This window comes from Engystomops pustulosus, chromosome 3, assembly GCF_040894005.1.
Source record: "Engystomops pustulosus chromosome 3, aEngPut4.maternal, whole genome shotgun sequence".
In the NCBI taxonomy this organism is placed as follows: domain Eukaryota; kingdom Metazoa; phylum Chordata; class Amphibia; order Anura; family Leptodactylidae; genus Engystomops; species Engystomops pustulosus.
The window spans coordinates 138,618,962-138,636,554 of record NC_092413.1 but is presented as its reverse complement, the minus strand read 5'-3'; the positions used below and the strand labels follow the sequence as shown (position 1 = coordinate 138,636,554).

Sequence of the window (17,593 nt, the reverse complement as noted above, 5' to 3'; positions counted from 1 at the left end):
TACGGTGTTGGGTGCTAATGGGTCAAACATGCTTTTTTGCAAGTTTACCATGAGTATAGCTAGTTTGAAGCTATATTTCTTTAATTGGGAAAGTGCAAGGGTGATGCTACACATGGCAGTTTTAGTCAGTTTTTACTCCGTTTTAAGCATGCATTTTTAGTCCATAAAAAAAGGAATGCGTTTTTGAAAATGCATGGGTTTTTTTGAAAACGCATCCGTTTTTGACTGTTTTTCCCAATTATATTGATATATAAACAGGTTGTAAGCAGCCAAACGCATTGTAAACGGCCAAAACGGATGCATTTTTTAAACGGCTGAAAAAGCATGCTTATAAGCAGACCAATAACGCCATGTTTGGCATCACCCTCAGGGTGGTGGCACACGTGGCGTTTTGAACCCGTTTTTAATTCATTTTTAGCCGTGCTTTTTCAGCCAGTAGAAAAACACATGCATTTTTGAAAATACATGCGTTTTTGAAAACACATTAGTTTTTGTCCGTTTTTCGCAATTATATTAATTAAAAGCGGACAAAAGCGAATGCGTTTTAAAAAATGTGTTGCGTTTATACATTACTAAAAACGGACTAAAAAACGGGTTCAAAATGCCACATGTGCCACACCCACCACTTTGTCTGCGTTTGAAAACGCAAGCGCAGACAAAGTCGCACCCACCGGTGTATTGCATTAAATTAGCGCAAAACATCGGCGGCTCATTCCCGTTCACAGGCGTTTCAATAGAAATGCGATCGGGTGGAGGCCCGCCCCGGTGGGGCGCTATGTGTGGCGCCAGCCTTTGGGTGCGTTCCCACATGGGTTTTTGGATGTGTCAAAACACATGCGTCAGGCCGCGGTCACACGTACCGCTAGACGTCCGTTCATAACGCGACGCTAGCGCACTGGGGGAGGTACTCGGCCCGAACGCACATGCGTTTACAAAGAAACGCATGCTATCGGCTTAACAATCGCATTGCGTTTCCCTGGAAACGCATGTGCGTTTGGGCCGAGGACCTCCCCCTGTGCGCTAGCGTTGCGTTATGATGGACGCCTACCGGTATGTGTGACCCCGGCCTCAGGATGCGTGCGTCAGAACCCGTGCGGTTTAAAATGTTACAATGCGATTGGCTACTCTGGAAGGGTGAAGACACACATGGCGTTTTTAGGCCGTTTTTGGGCCGTTTTTAGTTAGTGCGTTTTCAGATTGTTAAAAATTCAAACTGGTCAAAAACGCATGCGTTTTTGAAAAACGCATGCGTTTTTGACCAGTTTGAATTAAGATAATTGCTCAAGCCTGTCAAAAACGCATGCGTTTTTTAACGCATGCATTTTTAACGATCTGAAAACGCACTAACTAAAAACGGCCCAAAAACGGCCTAAAAACTCCATGTGTGTCTAAACGGCCGTTTTTAGTTAGTGCGTTTTCAGATCGTTAAAAACGCATGCGTTTTTGACAGGCTTGAGCAATTATCTTAATTCAAACTGGTCAAAAACGCATGCGTTTTTAACGATCTGAAAATGCACTAACTAAAAACGGCCCAAAAACGGCCTAAAAACGTTATGTGTGTCTTCACCGGCGCGTTCACACGTTGCGTTTTCATTGCATTTGAAACGCATATACAACAGCTGATGTGAGGTAATTTGCCTAATTACATTACCGTTTACGTTTGTAAACGCAATGTTAACGCATGCGTTAACAAAACGCATACGTTAACGCGTTGTTAACACATACGTTAACATCGCGTTTACAATGCGTTTTGTAAACGGAAACGTTAACAGTGATGTAATTAGGCAAATCACCTCTCCTCAGCTGTTGTATATGCGTTTCTAACGCAATGAAAACGCAGGTCAAAACGCAACGTGTGACGCGCCCTCAGTGTTTTTCTTTATTGCCAAAAGTGTAAGCAGCTGCGTAGTGTAAACAGTTTCACATCTGCCTACACTTACAGCAATGAACATGTTCCGCTCAGGGCGCGTTCACACGTTGCGTTTTGACCTGCGTTTTCATTGCGTTTGAAACGCATATACAACAGCTGAGGAGAGGTGATTTGCCTAATTACATCACTGTAAACGTTTCCATTTACAAAACGCATCGTAAACGCGATGTTAACGCATGCGTTAACGCATGCGTTTTGTTAACGCATGCGTTAACATTGCGTTTACAAACGTAAACGGTAATGTAATTAGGCAAATTACCTCACATCAGCTGTTGTATATGCGTTTCAAACGCAATGAAAACGCAACCAAAACGCAACGTGTGAACGCGCCCTCAGGGTGAAGACACACATGGCGTTTTTGGGCCGTTTTTGGGCCGTTTTTACTAAGTGCGTTTTCAGATCGTTAAAAACGCATGCGTTAAAAAACGCATCCGTTTTTTAAAAACGCATGCGGTTTTTGAAAACGCATGCGTTTTTGTCCGTTTTCCATTGCGCAATTTCAGAAAAACGGACAAAAACCATGCGTTTTCAAAAAACGCATGCGTTTTTAAAAAACGGATGCGTTTTTTAACGCATGCGTTTTTAACGATCTGAAAACGCACTTAGTAAAAACGGCCCAAAAACAGCCAAAAAACGGCCCTGTTGGGCTGTTTTTGGGCCGTTTTTACTAAGTGCGTTTTAAGATCGGTAAAAACGCATCCGTTTTTTAAAATTACGTTTTTCCGAAATTGCGCAATGAAAAACGGACAAAAACGCATGCGTTTTTAAAAAACGGATGCGATTTTTAACGCATGCGTTTTTAACGATCTGAAAACGCACTTAGTAAAAACGGCCCAAAAACGGCCCAAAAACGCCATGTGTGTCTTCACCCTCAGGGTGAAGACACACATGGCGTTTTTGGGCCGTTTTTGGGCCGTTTTTACTAAGTGCGTTTTAAGATCGGTAAAAACGCATCCGTTTTTTAAAATTACGTTTTTCCGAAATTGCGCAATGAAAAACGGACAAAAACGCATGCGTTTTTAAAAAACGGATGCGATTTTTAACGCATGCGTTTTTAACGATCTGAAAACGCACTTAGTAAAAACGGCACAAAAACGGCACAAAAACGGCACAAAAACGCCATGTGTGTCTTCACCCTCACGGGTGCCTTTTTAAATGCAAGAAGCTGAGAAAAGGAGATTTGCCTAATGACACTGAGGTCAACATTGCGTTTACAAAACACAGGCATTTATGCAATGATAACATACATGTTAACAGTGTGTTAACACATTAGTTTGTTAACATTTTGTAAATGCAATGTTGACAGTAATGTAATGAGGCAGAGAATCTGTTTCACTTTTTTTCTTCACTCCACTCCACTCATAATGCGATGCTAGCGCACAGTGGGCGGGGCTCGGGACAATCAGGCAAATTACCTCTCTTCAGCTGTTATATATGCATTTTAAACGCAAAGAAAACGCAACCGAAACGCAACATGTGAACGCGCCCAGAGGCCGGTGCCACACGCACCACACGCAGACCTTGCCGCGCTTTTCAAAGCCGCACTTTCTATGGAAACGCCTGTGATCGGGAACGAGCTGCAGGTGTTTTGCGTTAATTTAATGCAAAACAGAGGCGGCTTGTTCCCGATCGCAGGCGTTTCCATAGAAACGCCGATGCGATCGGGCCGCGGCCCGCCCCGGTAGGCGCGGCTTTGTCTGCGTTTGCGTTTTCAAACACAGACAAAGTGGTGCGTGTGGCACTGACCTTAGGGCATGGTCACACGGTGCGTTTTGGTTGCGTTTTGAAACGCATTACAACAGCTGAGGAGAGATGATTTGCCTAATTACATTACTGTTAACATTTGCGTTTACAAAACGTTATGTAAATGTGATGTTAACACATGCATTAACAATGCATTTACATTGCGTTTTGTATATGTAAATAGTAATGTAATTAGGCAAACCACCTCTCCCCAGGGCGCGTTCATGCGTTAACAAAAAGCATGTGTTAACACAATGTTAACATATGCGTTAACACCGTGTTTAAAATGCGTTTTGTAAATGCAAATGTTAACAGTAATGTAATTAGGCAAATCACCTCTCCTCAGCTGTTGTACTGCGTTTTAAAGCGCAATGAAAATGCAACCAAAGTGCAACGTGAGAATGCGCCCTCAGCGGTAATACATTTTAAATGAAATTAAAACGCAACCATAGTGCAATGTGTGAACCCGCCCTGAGGGCACGTTCACACGTTGCGCTTTGGTTGCATTTTCATTGCGTTTTAAAACGCATTACAACAGCTGAGGAGAGATGATTTGCCTAATTACATTACTATTTACATGCGTTAACGCATGCGTTTTGTAAACGCAAACGTTAACAGTAATGTAATTAGGCAAATCACCTCATCTCAGTTTTAAAACGCAATGAAATTGCAACCAAAGTGCAAGGTGTTTTTTGCCGTTAAATCATTCCAAATCACCTTGCTCTTCGTATTGGCTCCAAGGAATACCAGGCTGTGAGTCACATGATTGTCCAAGGCATGTGATTTAGGCAATCAATCACGTGGTCAAGTGATGTCATTTGTGACACCAGACTCTGATGAACAAGTAAGACTTTGGAAGCAATCGGTATTTGCAAGACACATTCATTATGAATTCTCAGAGCGTTGTGCAAAGAGTCCAGCAATTAAAAGATCGACTTGGACACACACAGGATCCTAAGAAGGTATCAGCTGTATTTTACAACATTTTGAAATAAGAAACAAGGTTTAATTATTTTTAGATATTTCAATAGGATACCATAATTTTAAAACTGTGAAAAATGCAGTGTGCAACTGTGTTGCTGTAATTTTTAGTCAGGCCCAACAACTTCTTTCTTCTTGGCCACTGAAATAAAGGAATATAAAAGATGAAACACAAATGTGCTTTGTAACTGGCGGGTCCCAGTCAGAGGGCAGTCGATAAGCTTCTCATGCAGTCCCTAATTGTGAGGTTTTCAGGAAGTGTGCAGTATTTCGGAGGCCTTGTTTATATTGGGAGCTCTATTCTGGTATGCATTCTATATTGGAACAGGTGTTGGGGGAAGTGCAGAGCTGCTTCTTGCTAGGACAGGGATCGTCTTGCACATCAAGCCCATTTGGTGTAATGCTTAACATTTGGAGACCAAGGCCAGAGATAGTATGCTTAATATACTGCAATGCAGAAGTACATGGTCTAATATGAAGTTTTAATGTTCAAAAATGTAAAATCTTAGAGTGAATCCACATTTACTAGTTATCAGATTCAGTTCTTAGAGCTAAAAGCATATTGGGGGACATTTACAATGGCGTTTCCGCCAGTTTTGTGGCGCTCTCACCACATGTTCTGCTCTCAGACCTATTTATTAGCTGGCGGCAAATGATGACTTTTTCCGTCTGCTCCGACTCTTCTCCGAAAAGGGGCATGGCTTTGGCGGAGTGGAAACTCAGACACAATTAATGTGTCACAGCCCTTTTTGGGCGCTGTAAACTGGCGGAAAGTAGACCAGAAGAAAACTGGTCTAGCAGGGACTGTTGGACACATTTCTGGTGCTCAGGACAGATTTTGGTCCCAGGGACAGAAAATGGTCTCGGCGCCAGAAATGTCTCTGCACAGCTTCTACAATATTAAATGTGTGTCTTCTTTCCCAGAGCAGGTCGGTAACAAAGCCAATGCAGACACCGACACTTTAAGTAAATGTCCCCCATTGTGCATAACCATGGTGTGGTTAGGGGAATGTCACACGTTCAGTTTTTCAGATGCAGTTTTTGAAGCCAAAAGCAGGTGTGGATCATAATGGGTGAGACAAATAATTGAAAGGTGCTGCTCCTCCTACTTTTACTCCATTCCTGGTTTGGGCATCAAAAACTGCATCTGAAAAACTGAACATGTGACATCACCCTTAGGGTGAAGACACACATGGCGTTTTTAGGCCGTTTTTGGGCCGTTTTTACTAAGTGCGTTTTCAGATAGTTAAAAACGCATGCGTTAAAAAACGCATGCGTTTTTTGAAAACGCATGCGGTTTTGTCCGTTTTTCATTGCGCAATTTCGGAAAAACGGACAAAAACGCATGCGTTTTCAAAAAACGGATGCGTTTTTTAACGCATGCGTTTTTAACGATCTGAAAACGCACTTAGTAAAAACGGCCCAAAAACGGCCCAAAAACGCCATGTGTGTCTTCACCCTTAGGCCGGTGCCACACGCACCGCTTTGTTTGCGTTTGAAAACGCAGACAAAGCCGCACCCCGATCACATCAGGGATACGCCTGCGATCGGGAACGAGCCGCCGTTTTTTTGCATTAAATTAACGCAAAACACCAGCGGCTCATTCCCAATCGCAGGCGTTTCCATAGAAACTACGGCGCGATCGGGCCGTGGCCTGCCCCGGTGGGTGCGACTTTGTTTGCCTTTGCAAGCGCAGACAAAGTGCCACGCGTGGCGCCGGCCTAGGCGTTTTGAACTAGTTTTTAAGCAGTCCGTTAAAAAACGCATCAGTTTTTAAAAACTGCATGTGTGGCACCATCCTTGGGGGCGCATTCACACATGTCCGCTAGTGGACACGGGATGGGGCTCGGGCCGATCGCATATGCGTTTCCCGGGAAACGCATGCGATGGATAACCAAATCCTGATCGGTGGGTGCGGCTTGGTTTGCATTTACAAACGCAGCCAAGACGGCACGTCTAACATCACCCTTATGGTGATGGCACACGTGGTGTTTTGAACCTGTTTTTAAGCAGTCTGTTAAAAAAATGCATGAGTTTGAATTAAAATAATTGGTCAATGCTGTCAAAAAGGCATACGTTTACGTTTGTTAACGGACTACTTAAAACAAAATACAACGTGTGACCACAGCCTGAGGGCGCGTTCACACGTTGCGTTTTGGTCGCGTTTTCATTGTGTTTGAAACGCATATACAACAGCTGATGAGAGGTGATTTGCCTAATTACATTACCGTTTACGTTTGTAAACGCAATGTTAACGCATGCGTTAACAAAACGCATGCGTTGACGCGTTGTTAACGCATGCGTTGACGCGTTGTTAACGCATGCGTTAACATCGCGTTTACAATGCGTTTTGTAAACGGAAAGGTTAACAGTGATGTAATTAGGCAAATCACCTCTCCTCAGCTGTTGTATATGCGATTCAAATGCAATGAAAACGCAGGTCAAAACGCAACGTGTAAACGCGCCCTCAGGGTGAAGACACACATGGCGTTTTTGGGCCGTTTTTACTAAGTGCGTTTTCAGATCGTTAAAAAACGCATGCGTTTTTTGAAAACACATGCGTTTTTGTCCGTTTTCCCGAAATTGCGCAATGAAAAATGGACAAAAACGCATGCGTTTTTAACGATCTGAAAACGCACTTAGTAAAAACGGCCCAAAAACGGCCCCAAAACGGCCCAAAAACGCCATTTGTGTCTTCACCCTCAACGGGCGTTCACACGTTGTGTTTTGACCTGCGTTTTCATTGCGTTTGAAACGCATATACAACAGGTGAGGAGAGGTGATTTGCCTAATTACATCACTGTAAACGTTTCCATTTACAAAACGCATTGTAAACGCGATGTTAAAACATGCGTTAACAAAGCGTTAATTCATGCGTTTTGTTAACGAATGCGTTAACATTGCGTTTACAAACGTAAACGGTAATGTAATTAGTCAAATTACCTCACATCAGCTGTTGTATATGCGTTTCAAACGCAATGAAAACGCAACCAAAACGCAACGTGTGAAAAAAAAAAAAAGGAAAATATCCCCCAGTGGTCTTTTAGTGATAGGATTGGACATGGTAAGCAGGATGTCGTCCGCAAATAATGAGATTTCTTATTGAGTGTTGCAGACTGTTATACCCTTAATACCCTTAATAGCATGTGCCAATAACATTACTTTCACATAATTATTACTATGCCAAAACCGGAAATGGAACCTACACAGAGAAAATGTACAGGCAGTCCCCGGGTTACATACAAGATAGGTTCTGTAGGTTTGCTCTTAAGTTGAATTTGTATGTAAGTCGGAACCGTATACTTTATAATTGAAACTGCAGCCACGTTTTTTTTGGTCTCTGTTACAATTGGATTTTAAAAACGTTGGGTTGTCATAAGAACTAGAATTAACAATAAAGCTTAATTGCAGAAACCTTTTGTTTTAGCTGTTTATTGTAGGCTTGGGCTAAAGTACAGTAAATTACCAACATCCAGAGGTCCTTTTGTAACTAGGGATCGTCTGTAAGTTGGTTGTTCTTAAGTAGGGGACCGCTTGTATAATGTAAAGTTCTGCATCTTTTATGTGTTTTGTCTTACAAATACTGTTGTAGAATACTATACAAATACAGACTGTTTTAACCTCTTAACGCTCAGCGTCCGATATATCGGACGCTGAGCCGATGCCGGTTCAGCTCAAGATTTGAGCCGAACCGGCATCGGGAAACATGGGGTGCCGGCTGTGACTGATAGCCGGCACCCCAGTGTAACACCCGCGATCGGAGTTGTCTCTGATCGCGGGTGATTAACCCGTTAAATGCCGCGGTCATTGCGACCGCGGCATCTAACATGCATCTGGGGTGTCTTTCCCCCACGATCGGCCCCCCCGAATCATTTTCGGGGGGCACCAATCATTGGATCTGGACCCCAGTGTTACCTGCAGGAACTGCCGGTAAGATGGCGTCTGTGACGTCATCTTACTGGCAGAGTGCCACCCTATGCAAGTGCATAGGCTGACACTGATAATGCCCTGCAATACATAAGTATTGCAGGGTATTATTATGAACAAGCAATCAGATGATTGCTTGTTCATTTCCCATGGTGGAAAAAGTGAAAAAGTAAAAAAAAAAAATTATTCAATAAAAAAATTAAGTAATAAATCACCAAAAATGCCCAAAAGCCCCAAAACATATAAAGAGCCATATAACTAAAAAAAAAAGTCTAAATCATAACACAAACCCCACATATATAGTATCACTGCGTCTGTAACAACCCGTAGAATAAAAATAAATAATTATTGAACCCGCACGATGAACGCCGTAAAAGAAAACTGTTATAAACCCTCCAAAAATTATGATTTTTACCTATTCAATCCCACAAAAAATGCTATAAAAAGTGATCAAAAAAACATATGTACTCTAGAATGATACTGGTGCAAAGTACAACGTGTCCCGCAAAAAACAAGCCATCAACCAGCTCCGTAGCCAAAAACGTAACAAAGTTATGCCACTTGGAAGATGGCAATACAAAAATGATAGATTTTTCCCCACAATAGGGTTTTATTTTACAAATTTAGTAAAACGCAAGAAAATATATTCGTGTCTGGTATCCCCGTTATCGTATCGACCCATAGAATGAAGATAATATGATTATTAGTCTATATGGTGAACACCACAAAAAAAAAAGTAAAAAAAACAGTAGAGAATTGATGCTTTTCTACTCCTGCTCTCAAAAAGAAGTTCCTAAATTTTCAACAATAGGTGATACCAACCCCAAAATGGTAACATTGGAAAAAGCATCTCGTCCCGCAAAGAAAATGCCGTCACATGGCCCCAATAACAGAAAAGCGAAAATTTTATAGCCTTCAAAAGAGGCCAATGAGGAAAGTAAAATCCTGGCAGCTGCAGGGTGCTCCTTCCCTTCTGCGCCTCACTGTGTGCCCATAAAACAAGTCACGGCCATATGTGGGGGGTCTCTGTACTCAGGAGAAATTGTAGAACAAATTGTATGGTGGGTTTTGTATTTTTATCTTTCGGAAATGTGTAAATTTTAGGGCTAAATGAACGTATAACCGGCACAATTTGACCATTCTAAATTTCACCTCCATTTTGATGTAATTACTATGAAGATCTCAAGGGGTTAACAATCTTCGTAAAATCTGTTTCTGATAGCTTGAGGGGTGCAGATTTGAAATTGGGTTGGTTATATGGGGGGTTTTGATGCTAAATATGTAAATTTTCATTCAAAACTGTATTTATCCCCAAAATATTCAATTCTGAAAATCCAGAAAAGCGCTATTCGATTTGTAAGCCGCGTGACATCAAAATAAATTATCCAGACATTTCAAAAATGGTGAAAATGTAAAGTAGACATATGGGAAATGTTATTCAGCAATTTATTTAGGTGGTAAATCTATCTGCCTGAAAACGCAATGATTTCAAATTTCAAAAATGGCAAATTTTTCAGAAAATTCATCATATTTTCTTTTTTTTTTGTAAATAAACGCAAAACTTATCAGCCAAAATTTACCACTAAAATGAAGTACAACATGTGGGGAAAAAACAATCTCAGAATCGTTTTGATAAGTAACAGTGTTCAAAAGTTATAACCATATAAAGCGACGCATGTCAGAATCCAAAAAATGGGACTGAGCCTTAAGCTACAAAATGGCTGCGTCCTTAAGGGGTTAAACCTATAAGCCAGTGATGGCGAACCTTTTAGAGACCAAGTGCCCAAACTGCAACCCAAAACCTAATTACTTATCGCAAAGTGCCAGTACGGCAATTTAACCAGAAAACTGACGGTTTAGTTTAGAATCAATTTACACAGGACTGCCTGAGCTCGGATTCCAGCAGTCCTATACACACTGAAACGCCACTTTTACACCATTTTACATCACATAAAAGAGTAATAAAAAGTTATCAAAAGGTTACGCAGACCTCAAAATGGTAGCAATGAAAACAACGGCTCATTAAGCAAAAAAACCCAAATCTCCCCAGCTCTGTGCACTAAAGTTATTAGCGTCACAAGATGGCGAAACTATTTTCTTTTTCGTACACTGTTTTAACCCCTTAACGCTGAAGCCACTTTTCACCTTCCTGACACGGCCCATTTTTTCAAATCTGCCCTGTGTCACTATAAATGGTTATAACTTTGGAACACTTTAACATATCCAGTTGATTTTGAAATTGTTTTTTTGTGACACATTGTACTTCATGTTGGTTGAGAAATTTAATCAATATGTTTAGTATTTATTTATGAAATAAATGGAAATTTGGCAAAAATTTTGAAAAAAACTATGTTTTCCAAATTCAAAATTTTCTACTTTTTGGAAAGTTGGTCATATCACTAAAATAACTTGATAACTAACATTTTCCATATGTCTGCTTTAACTTGGCATCATTTTTCAAACATCTTTTCCTTTTTTTAGGATGTTAGGAGGCTTATAACTTTAGGTGCAATTTTTCAGATTTTCACAAAAATCATCAAAACCTACTTTTGGAGGGTCAATTTAGTTAGAAGTGACTTTATAAGGCCCACATGACAGGAAACCCCCACAAATGACACCATTTTAGAAACTACACCCCTCAAAATATTCAAAACAACCTTTGGGAATTTTGTTAACCCTTTGAGCGTTTCATGAGCGTGAAAGATAAATGAAAGTGAAATTAGAGAAATGTAATTTTATCTTACTATAGATTCATTGAACACTAAAATTTGCACCTTCACAATGGGTTAAAAAGGAAAATACATTTTACAATGTTGAGGGCAATTCCTCCTGAGTATGCCAATACCCCTTTTGTCACTGTACCCTGCTGTACGGGCACAGGGGGGCACTTGGAATGGAAAGAGCGTTGTTTCGTTTTTGGAGGGCAAATATGGCTGAAAAAGTTTTCATGTGTCAGGATGCATTTGGAGAGCCATAATGGTACCAAAACAGAGGAAAGCCCCAACAAGAGACACCATTTTGAAAAGTACACCCCTTGGAGAGTTTAGCAAGGTGTAATTTGTGTATTTGCCCCAACAGGTGTTTGATTCAATTAGGCCCCAAAAAGGAAAAAAGGTGAAAATTTTCTCAAAAAAGTCACTTTTACCCCAAATTTTTGTAAGCCACAAGGGATAAAAGATGAAACACCCCCCATAAATGTGTAGAACTATTTCTCCTAAGCACAGAACTGCACCACTTTTGCATATAAAGTGTTGTATGGGTACGCAGTGAAGCTCAGAAGGGAAAGAGGGGCTTTGGCCTTTTAGAAGCCAGATTTGACAATCATCCTTTACAAGTGTCAGGATGCATTTGGAGAGCCCTAGTGGTACCAAAACAGAGGGGAACCCCAATAAGTGTCACCATTTTGGAAAGTGCACCCTTTGGAGAATTTAGCAAGGTGTAATATGTGTATTTTCCCCTACAGGTGTTTGCTTCAAATAGGTCCCTAAAAGGAAAAAGATGAACATTTTCCCCAAAAAGTCACTTTTACGGCTAATTTTTGTATCCCATAAGGCATTAAAGATGAAACAACCCCAAAAAAATGTGTACTAGCATTTCTCCCGAGTATAAAATTGCCCCACACATGCAAATAAAATGTTGTATGGGTACGCAGTGAAGCTCAGAAGGGAAAGAGGGGCGTTGGACTTTTAGAAGCCAAATTTGACAGACATCCTTTACATATGTCAGGATGCATTTAGAGAGCCGTAGTGGTACCAAAACAGAGGGGAACCCCAACAAGTGTCACCATTTTGGAAAGCACACCCTTAGAGAATTTAGCAAGGTGTAATATGTGTATTTGTCCATAAAGGTGTTTGATTTAATTAGGACTTAAATAGGAAAAAGTTAAAAATTTTCCTATAAAGGTCATTTTACCCCTAATTTTTTATAGCCACAAGGGATAAAAAAATGTAATAACCCCCCAAAATGTGTAAAGCTATTTCTCTCAAGTGTAGAAGTACCCCACATGTGTATATAAAATGTTGTATGGGCGCACAGTAAAAGGAAAGGGGAATGTTTGCCTTTTAGAAGCCAAATTTGACAGAAATGTTTGACATGCATTTGGAGAACCCTAGTGGTATAAAACAGATAAGAATCCGAAAAGTGACCCTAATTTTTGAATGCACACCCCTTAGAGAATTTTGCAATGTGTAATATATGTATTTGCCCCTACAGGTGAATGATCCAATTAGGCCCTAAACATTAAAAAGGTGAAAATTTTCCTATAAATGTCACTTTACCCCTAATTTTTGTAAGCCACAAGGGATAATATATTAAATAACCCCAAAAAAGGTGTAAAACTATTTCTCCCGAGTGTAGAAGTACCCCACATGTGCATATAAAATACTTTATGGGCGCACAGTAGAGGAAAAGAGGGATGTTTGTCTTTTAGAGGCCAAATTTGACAGAAATCCTTCACATGTGTCAGGATACATTTGGAGAGCCGTAGTGGTACCAAAACAGAGGAAAACCCGAAAAGTGACCCTAATTGTTGAATGTACACCCCTTGGGGAATATAGCAAGGTGTAATATGTGGTATAGTGTAATACATGTGGTGAAATGAGCATTTTGAACATATAGGTGGTTTCCAAATATCATGTGCAATGGAGTCCGAGATGGAAATTGCAATTATTTCTGAAACGTTCAGTGCCCGTTATGTGGCGCTCCATATGAAATAATGGAGGGTTATAGGGAGCATCGTAACCTAACAGTTGTTACAATTATTCATTTTACCTAAATTAATTCACAACAGGTTGGGCGTGAATTGTGAATGTGTTGCGTATAAGGAGGTGGAATATACCAAGGGACCAACTAAACTTTTGTCACTCTGGAGGTGTCGCAGGTCTCTTAGTAGTATGTAGTGTCCATCCTAACTTCTCTTTTGGAACAGACTCTTTATTGAGTCCTACCATTAGAAGCAGCAGAATTCACCGGGAAAATGCTGTCCTGGCAAAACACAGGAACATCTAAACCAGAGGTACTGGGGCCCCGTCCTTCTTGTCCCAATATTAGTTTCTTAATATCTTCCTCTTGAAAATGGAGAAATGATACGGCAGGACCTGCACATTGGAACAGCACGTAAGAGTTGTACAGCATAATCTGTACAATGTGCACGGCCAGCGCTTTTGTACCAAATCTTGTTTTTTCGTAGGGAAATTTTCACCAAGTGTTGCTCTTATTCACCCTGGCGATGCCCATTGTGACGAATATTGCTGCTTTTGGCTGGACCAAATCGACCAGCCAATAGCGGCAAACATGGACAGAGGGGGGCAACAAAACCCCTCTGGACCGCAAGGCAAAATTTGTGGCTGTCAGGAACAGCCGCCACTCTGCCCCGATCACCGTGTCTACAGACATGGTGACCGGTATTACTGACGTCATAAGTAAATTCGCTGCTATTGGCTGGTCTGAATTGATGAGCCAGTAGCAGCGATCATGTGGGGGGTACGTAACCCTTCTGGTCCATGAGGCAGGATGAATGGCCGTCAGGAACAGCCGCCGTCTTGCCCCGATCACTGTGTCTGAACCGTGTTGGCAAGTCACTACCCGCCGCACCGTTCTATAACAATGCGCGTTGGGAATAGGCTATACAATCTTTATTTATTTTTTAAGCAATTTAGACACATAATGGCTTATTTTTTGCGAGATGAGATGCACTGTAAAAAAAACTTAATTTTAGTGGGTTTTTAGCTTATTGAAGCAATTTTATTAACTTTTTACGTGTGGAGGAAAATAAAATCATCAATTCTTGTTTTGGATTTTTAGCATTTTTTGGGGGGTGTTCACTGTAGCATAACAATAATATATTATCTTTATTCTACGGATCACTACGATTACGGTGATACCTCATTTATATAGTTTTATTTTTATTTGTCCAATTTTATTGAAGGAAAACTAGAATAGAAAAAATTGCATTTGTTTTAGTATTGCCATTTTTATAGCAGCATAACTATAGTATTTTTTGGTTGACGGAGCTGGTTGTAAGCTTATTTTTTGCGTGACAAGTTGTTCTTTTCATTGGTATCATTTTGGTGCTTGTAACTTTTTCGGATAACTTTTTAGAACATTTTTTGTAAAGCAATTTGATAAAAAGTTTAAATTTTTGGCATGTTTTTGGGGTTTTTTTTTTACCACGTTCACCGAGGGGGTCCAATTATGATTAGGATTTATTGTACAGATTGTTACGGACGCAGCGATACCAAATAAGTGGGGTTTTTTGTGATTTAGTGTTTTTTATACTTTATTACTTGTGTACAGGGAAATGTGGTGTTTGGGGGGACTTTCACTTTCTTTTATTATTTATTTTTATTTAAAAAAACCTTTATTTATTTATTTTTACTTTTTTTTACAGTTACTGCCATCTAAGCTTGAACAAGTGATCTTCTGATCACTTGTTCAAGCATTTTTACAGGTTACACAGTGCAATACAGATGTATTGCACTGTGTAATGTAAGACACTGAGCATGCTGCGCATGCCCAGTGTCTTACAGCCGGGTCCTGCCAGGAGGCAGGGACCCGGCACCGGGATGAAGATCTCGCAGCCCCGGGCACCGGCAGTCCCGGGGCTGCGATCGGAGCAGCGGACCCCCCCGGTAAGCGCCGCGGGGGGGTCCGATTCCCTCTTCTTAAACTTTAAATGCCTCTAACACGCCGCGGTCAGCGCGACCGCGGCGTGTTAGGGGTTAACACCCGCGATCGGAGAAATCTCCGATCGCGGGTGTTAGGGGCAGGTGTCGGCTATGATATATAGCTGACACCCGCAGCTTCTGGCCCCGGCTCCGTTCAGGAGCCGGGGCCAGAAGCATGACGTAATGATACTGCATTTTGCGGGAACGCACCTCCCGCCATGCAGTACTATTACGTCAAATGTCGGGAAGGGGTTAATTATAGAAAAAGCATTAAAACACAATAAAACCTACAAATCTGGTATCACTGCGATAGGACCGAACCAAAGAATAAAGGACACAAATGATTTGGAGCGCACAGCGAAAGTATTAAAATCCAGCTTCCCAGTACACGACATGGAATAATAGGCTGGGGCATAACAGGCTGGGGTTCGGGCGCGCGCGCGGGGGGCGGGAGGGGGGGATTTGGGGTGGCTTGTGGTAGCGGGCGCAGTTTGGGCCGTGAGTTTCGGCCCGGTTGCGGGCGGAGTTTTATGGGAGGTGCGGGAGCGGGCAGGATGGATGCGCTGAATTAAAAAAATAAATACACTCAACTCAGACTCGTTCCTCCGGCTGATCACTGCAGCGCACACAGAGTAAGGTTGCCCAGCGCTGGCAGCGTAATGACATCATTACGCTGCCAGCGCGGGGATGCTTACCGCCCTGTGCGCTGCAGTGATCAGAGTGATGGCAGGCAGTGTCAGCGCCCTGCTCTGTCATGGCTGTTAGCAGTATCGGAGCTGCGCTCCGATACTGCTGACAGCCATGACAACCAGGTGTGGACAGTGGTTGTCCGCACCTGGCAGTGGTTGGGAGGATGGGGCGCGTGCCAGCAGTGAGGGCTCTGCGTGCCCTCGGTTCGCCAACGCTGCTATAAGCCATGTTTATCCAGATAGATTAAAGTTTCAAGGAATGGGTTTGGACTTTTTTAAGGGGACATTTATCCATTCTTGTATGCCAGTTTTCTGGCCTATAAAACTTTAAATAATTGCAATTAAAAATGCATGCCAGGAATTGTGATAATCTCCGCTTTAGGCCAAGTGGGTGTGAATTCCTAGGAATTCCTGATATATCTGGAGCAGTGGGGTACAGTGGTGTTTGCACAATGCGCCAGCACATGATTAATTTCCCTCCCCACTTTTGAATGAATTTCAGGTTTTAGCACTTCAACCAAACCATTACAATTACTTTACACACTGTGCAATGTCAAACTGTACTGCCTTCTGTAGATACCAGTAAACCTAATGCAGAGCCTTCTGCTGTTATTGTCCATCACAATCTTTAGTGGTGTCGAGATGAGAAGTAAATAACCTGTATGACGACTACACTTGCTGTTATCAATCACACCCAGCACATTCCCTGACAGAAAATGTCTTCGTGATTAGAGACTTTGAATGAATAATATTTTAAATATACTATAGAAAAAAGAGCCCTCAGTCAAATGAAGATGACATCTGCTCTCCTCAATTTACTTGCTTCACATTCAGGTTTGTGAGGTCAGTCTGTTTTTACCCATGTAGCTGATGGCATTTGCATTGCCCATTTATAGCTCACAGTAAACTGAGATGTCTATATCCTCAGGCATCCCATACATAGCTACTGAGCTCATTGCACACTCAGCCATTCCAAGCTTCCTAGAGAACAAGAGGCCCTTCCCATACACGGCTGTCAAAGTTTTACCTTTCAGACATAGCAATATTCCTGTGTTTTTTTTATATAATGTCGTTTCGGACTCAATCCCTGCTAAAATTTTCCATGACTAGGGAAATGTTTCCCATTTCCATTACAGTAAACAGTCTGTTTAAAATATTGTTTACAGCTTATGACCTGTAGGATACACTTCTCAAAAAGACTTATTCTGTAATCCACTTAAAGACCGCATGCTGTTCTGTCAGATCGTCGTTATGAGAAATGTATAGGATACTGATAACCCAGAAAAACAAGTCAGATTTAATCCATCAATATTAATTATTAAAAGTGTAATATGCCGATGTAGACATGGGTAAACTGCTAATCCTTACTATTGTGGTAAAGTGTATGGTATGGTTGTGGATGGTGTGCATATCTCCCCTGGTTTCCTCAGCCAGGGAAGGTAATGAAAGAAAGGGCCTTAACAGACTGTTTTGGTACAGCATCATGTAGTTCTATGGATTTCAAAATTACTTGGCTGGAGGGCTTTTATAGATGCCCCAGTTATAGGGGAAAACTTGTTTAACCCCTTAAGGACGCAGGGTTTTTGGGCTAATTTCTCGCTCTCCAACTTCAAAAATCCATAACTTTTTTTCATTTTTACGTGTACAGACCTGTGTGA

The 17,593-nt window shown here is 41.5% G+C and overlaps 1 protein-coding gene across 1 annotated transcript in view; it reads left to right on the top strand.

The window, feature by feature from the left end:
* Window positions 1–4,393: 4,393 nt before the first annotated feature.
* Window positions 4,394–17,593, top strand: part of LOC140121988 (elongin-A-like) — an 84,200-nt gene continuing 71,000 nt past the window's right edge. The window contains exon 1 of the mRNA XM_072142289.1: window positions 4,394–4,635. Coding sequence (XP_071998390.1) covers window positions 4,561–4,635 — 75 coding nt within the window. The 5' untranslated portion in view covers window positions 4,394–4,560. The remainder of the gene's footprint in view (window positions 4,636–17,593) is intronic.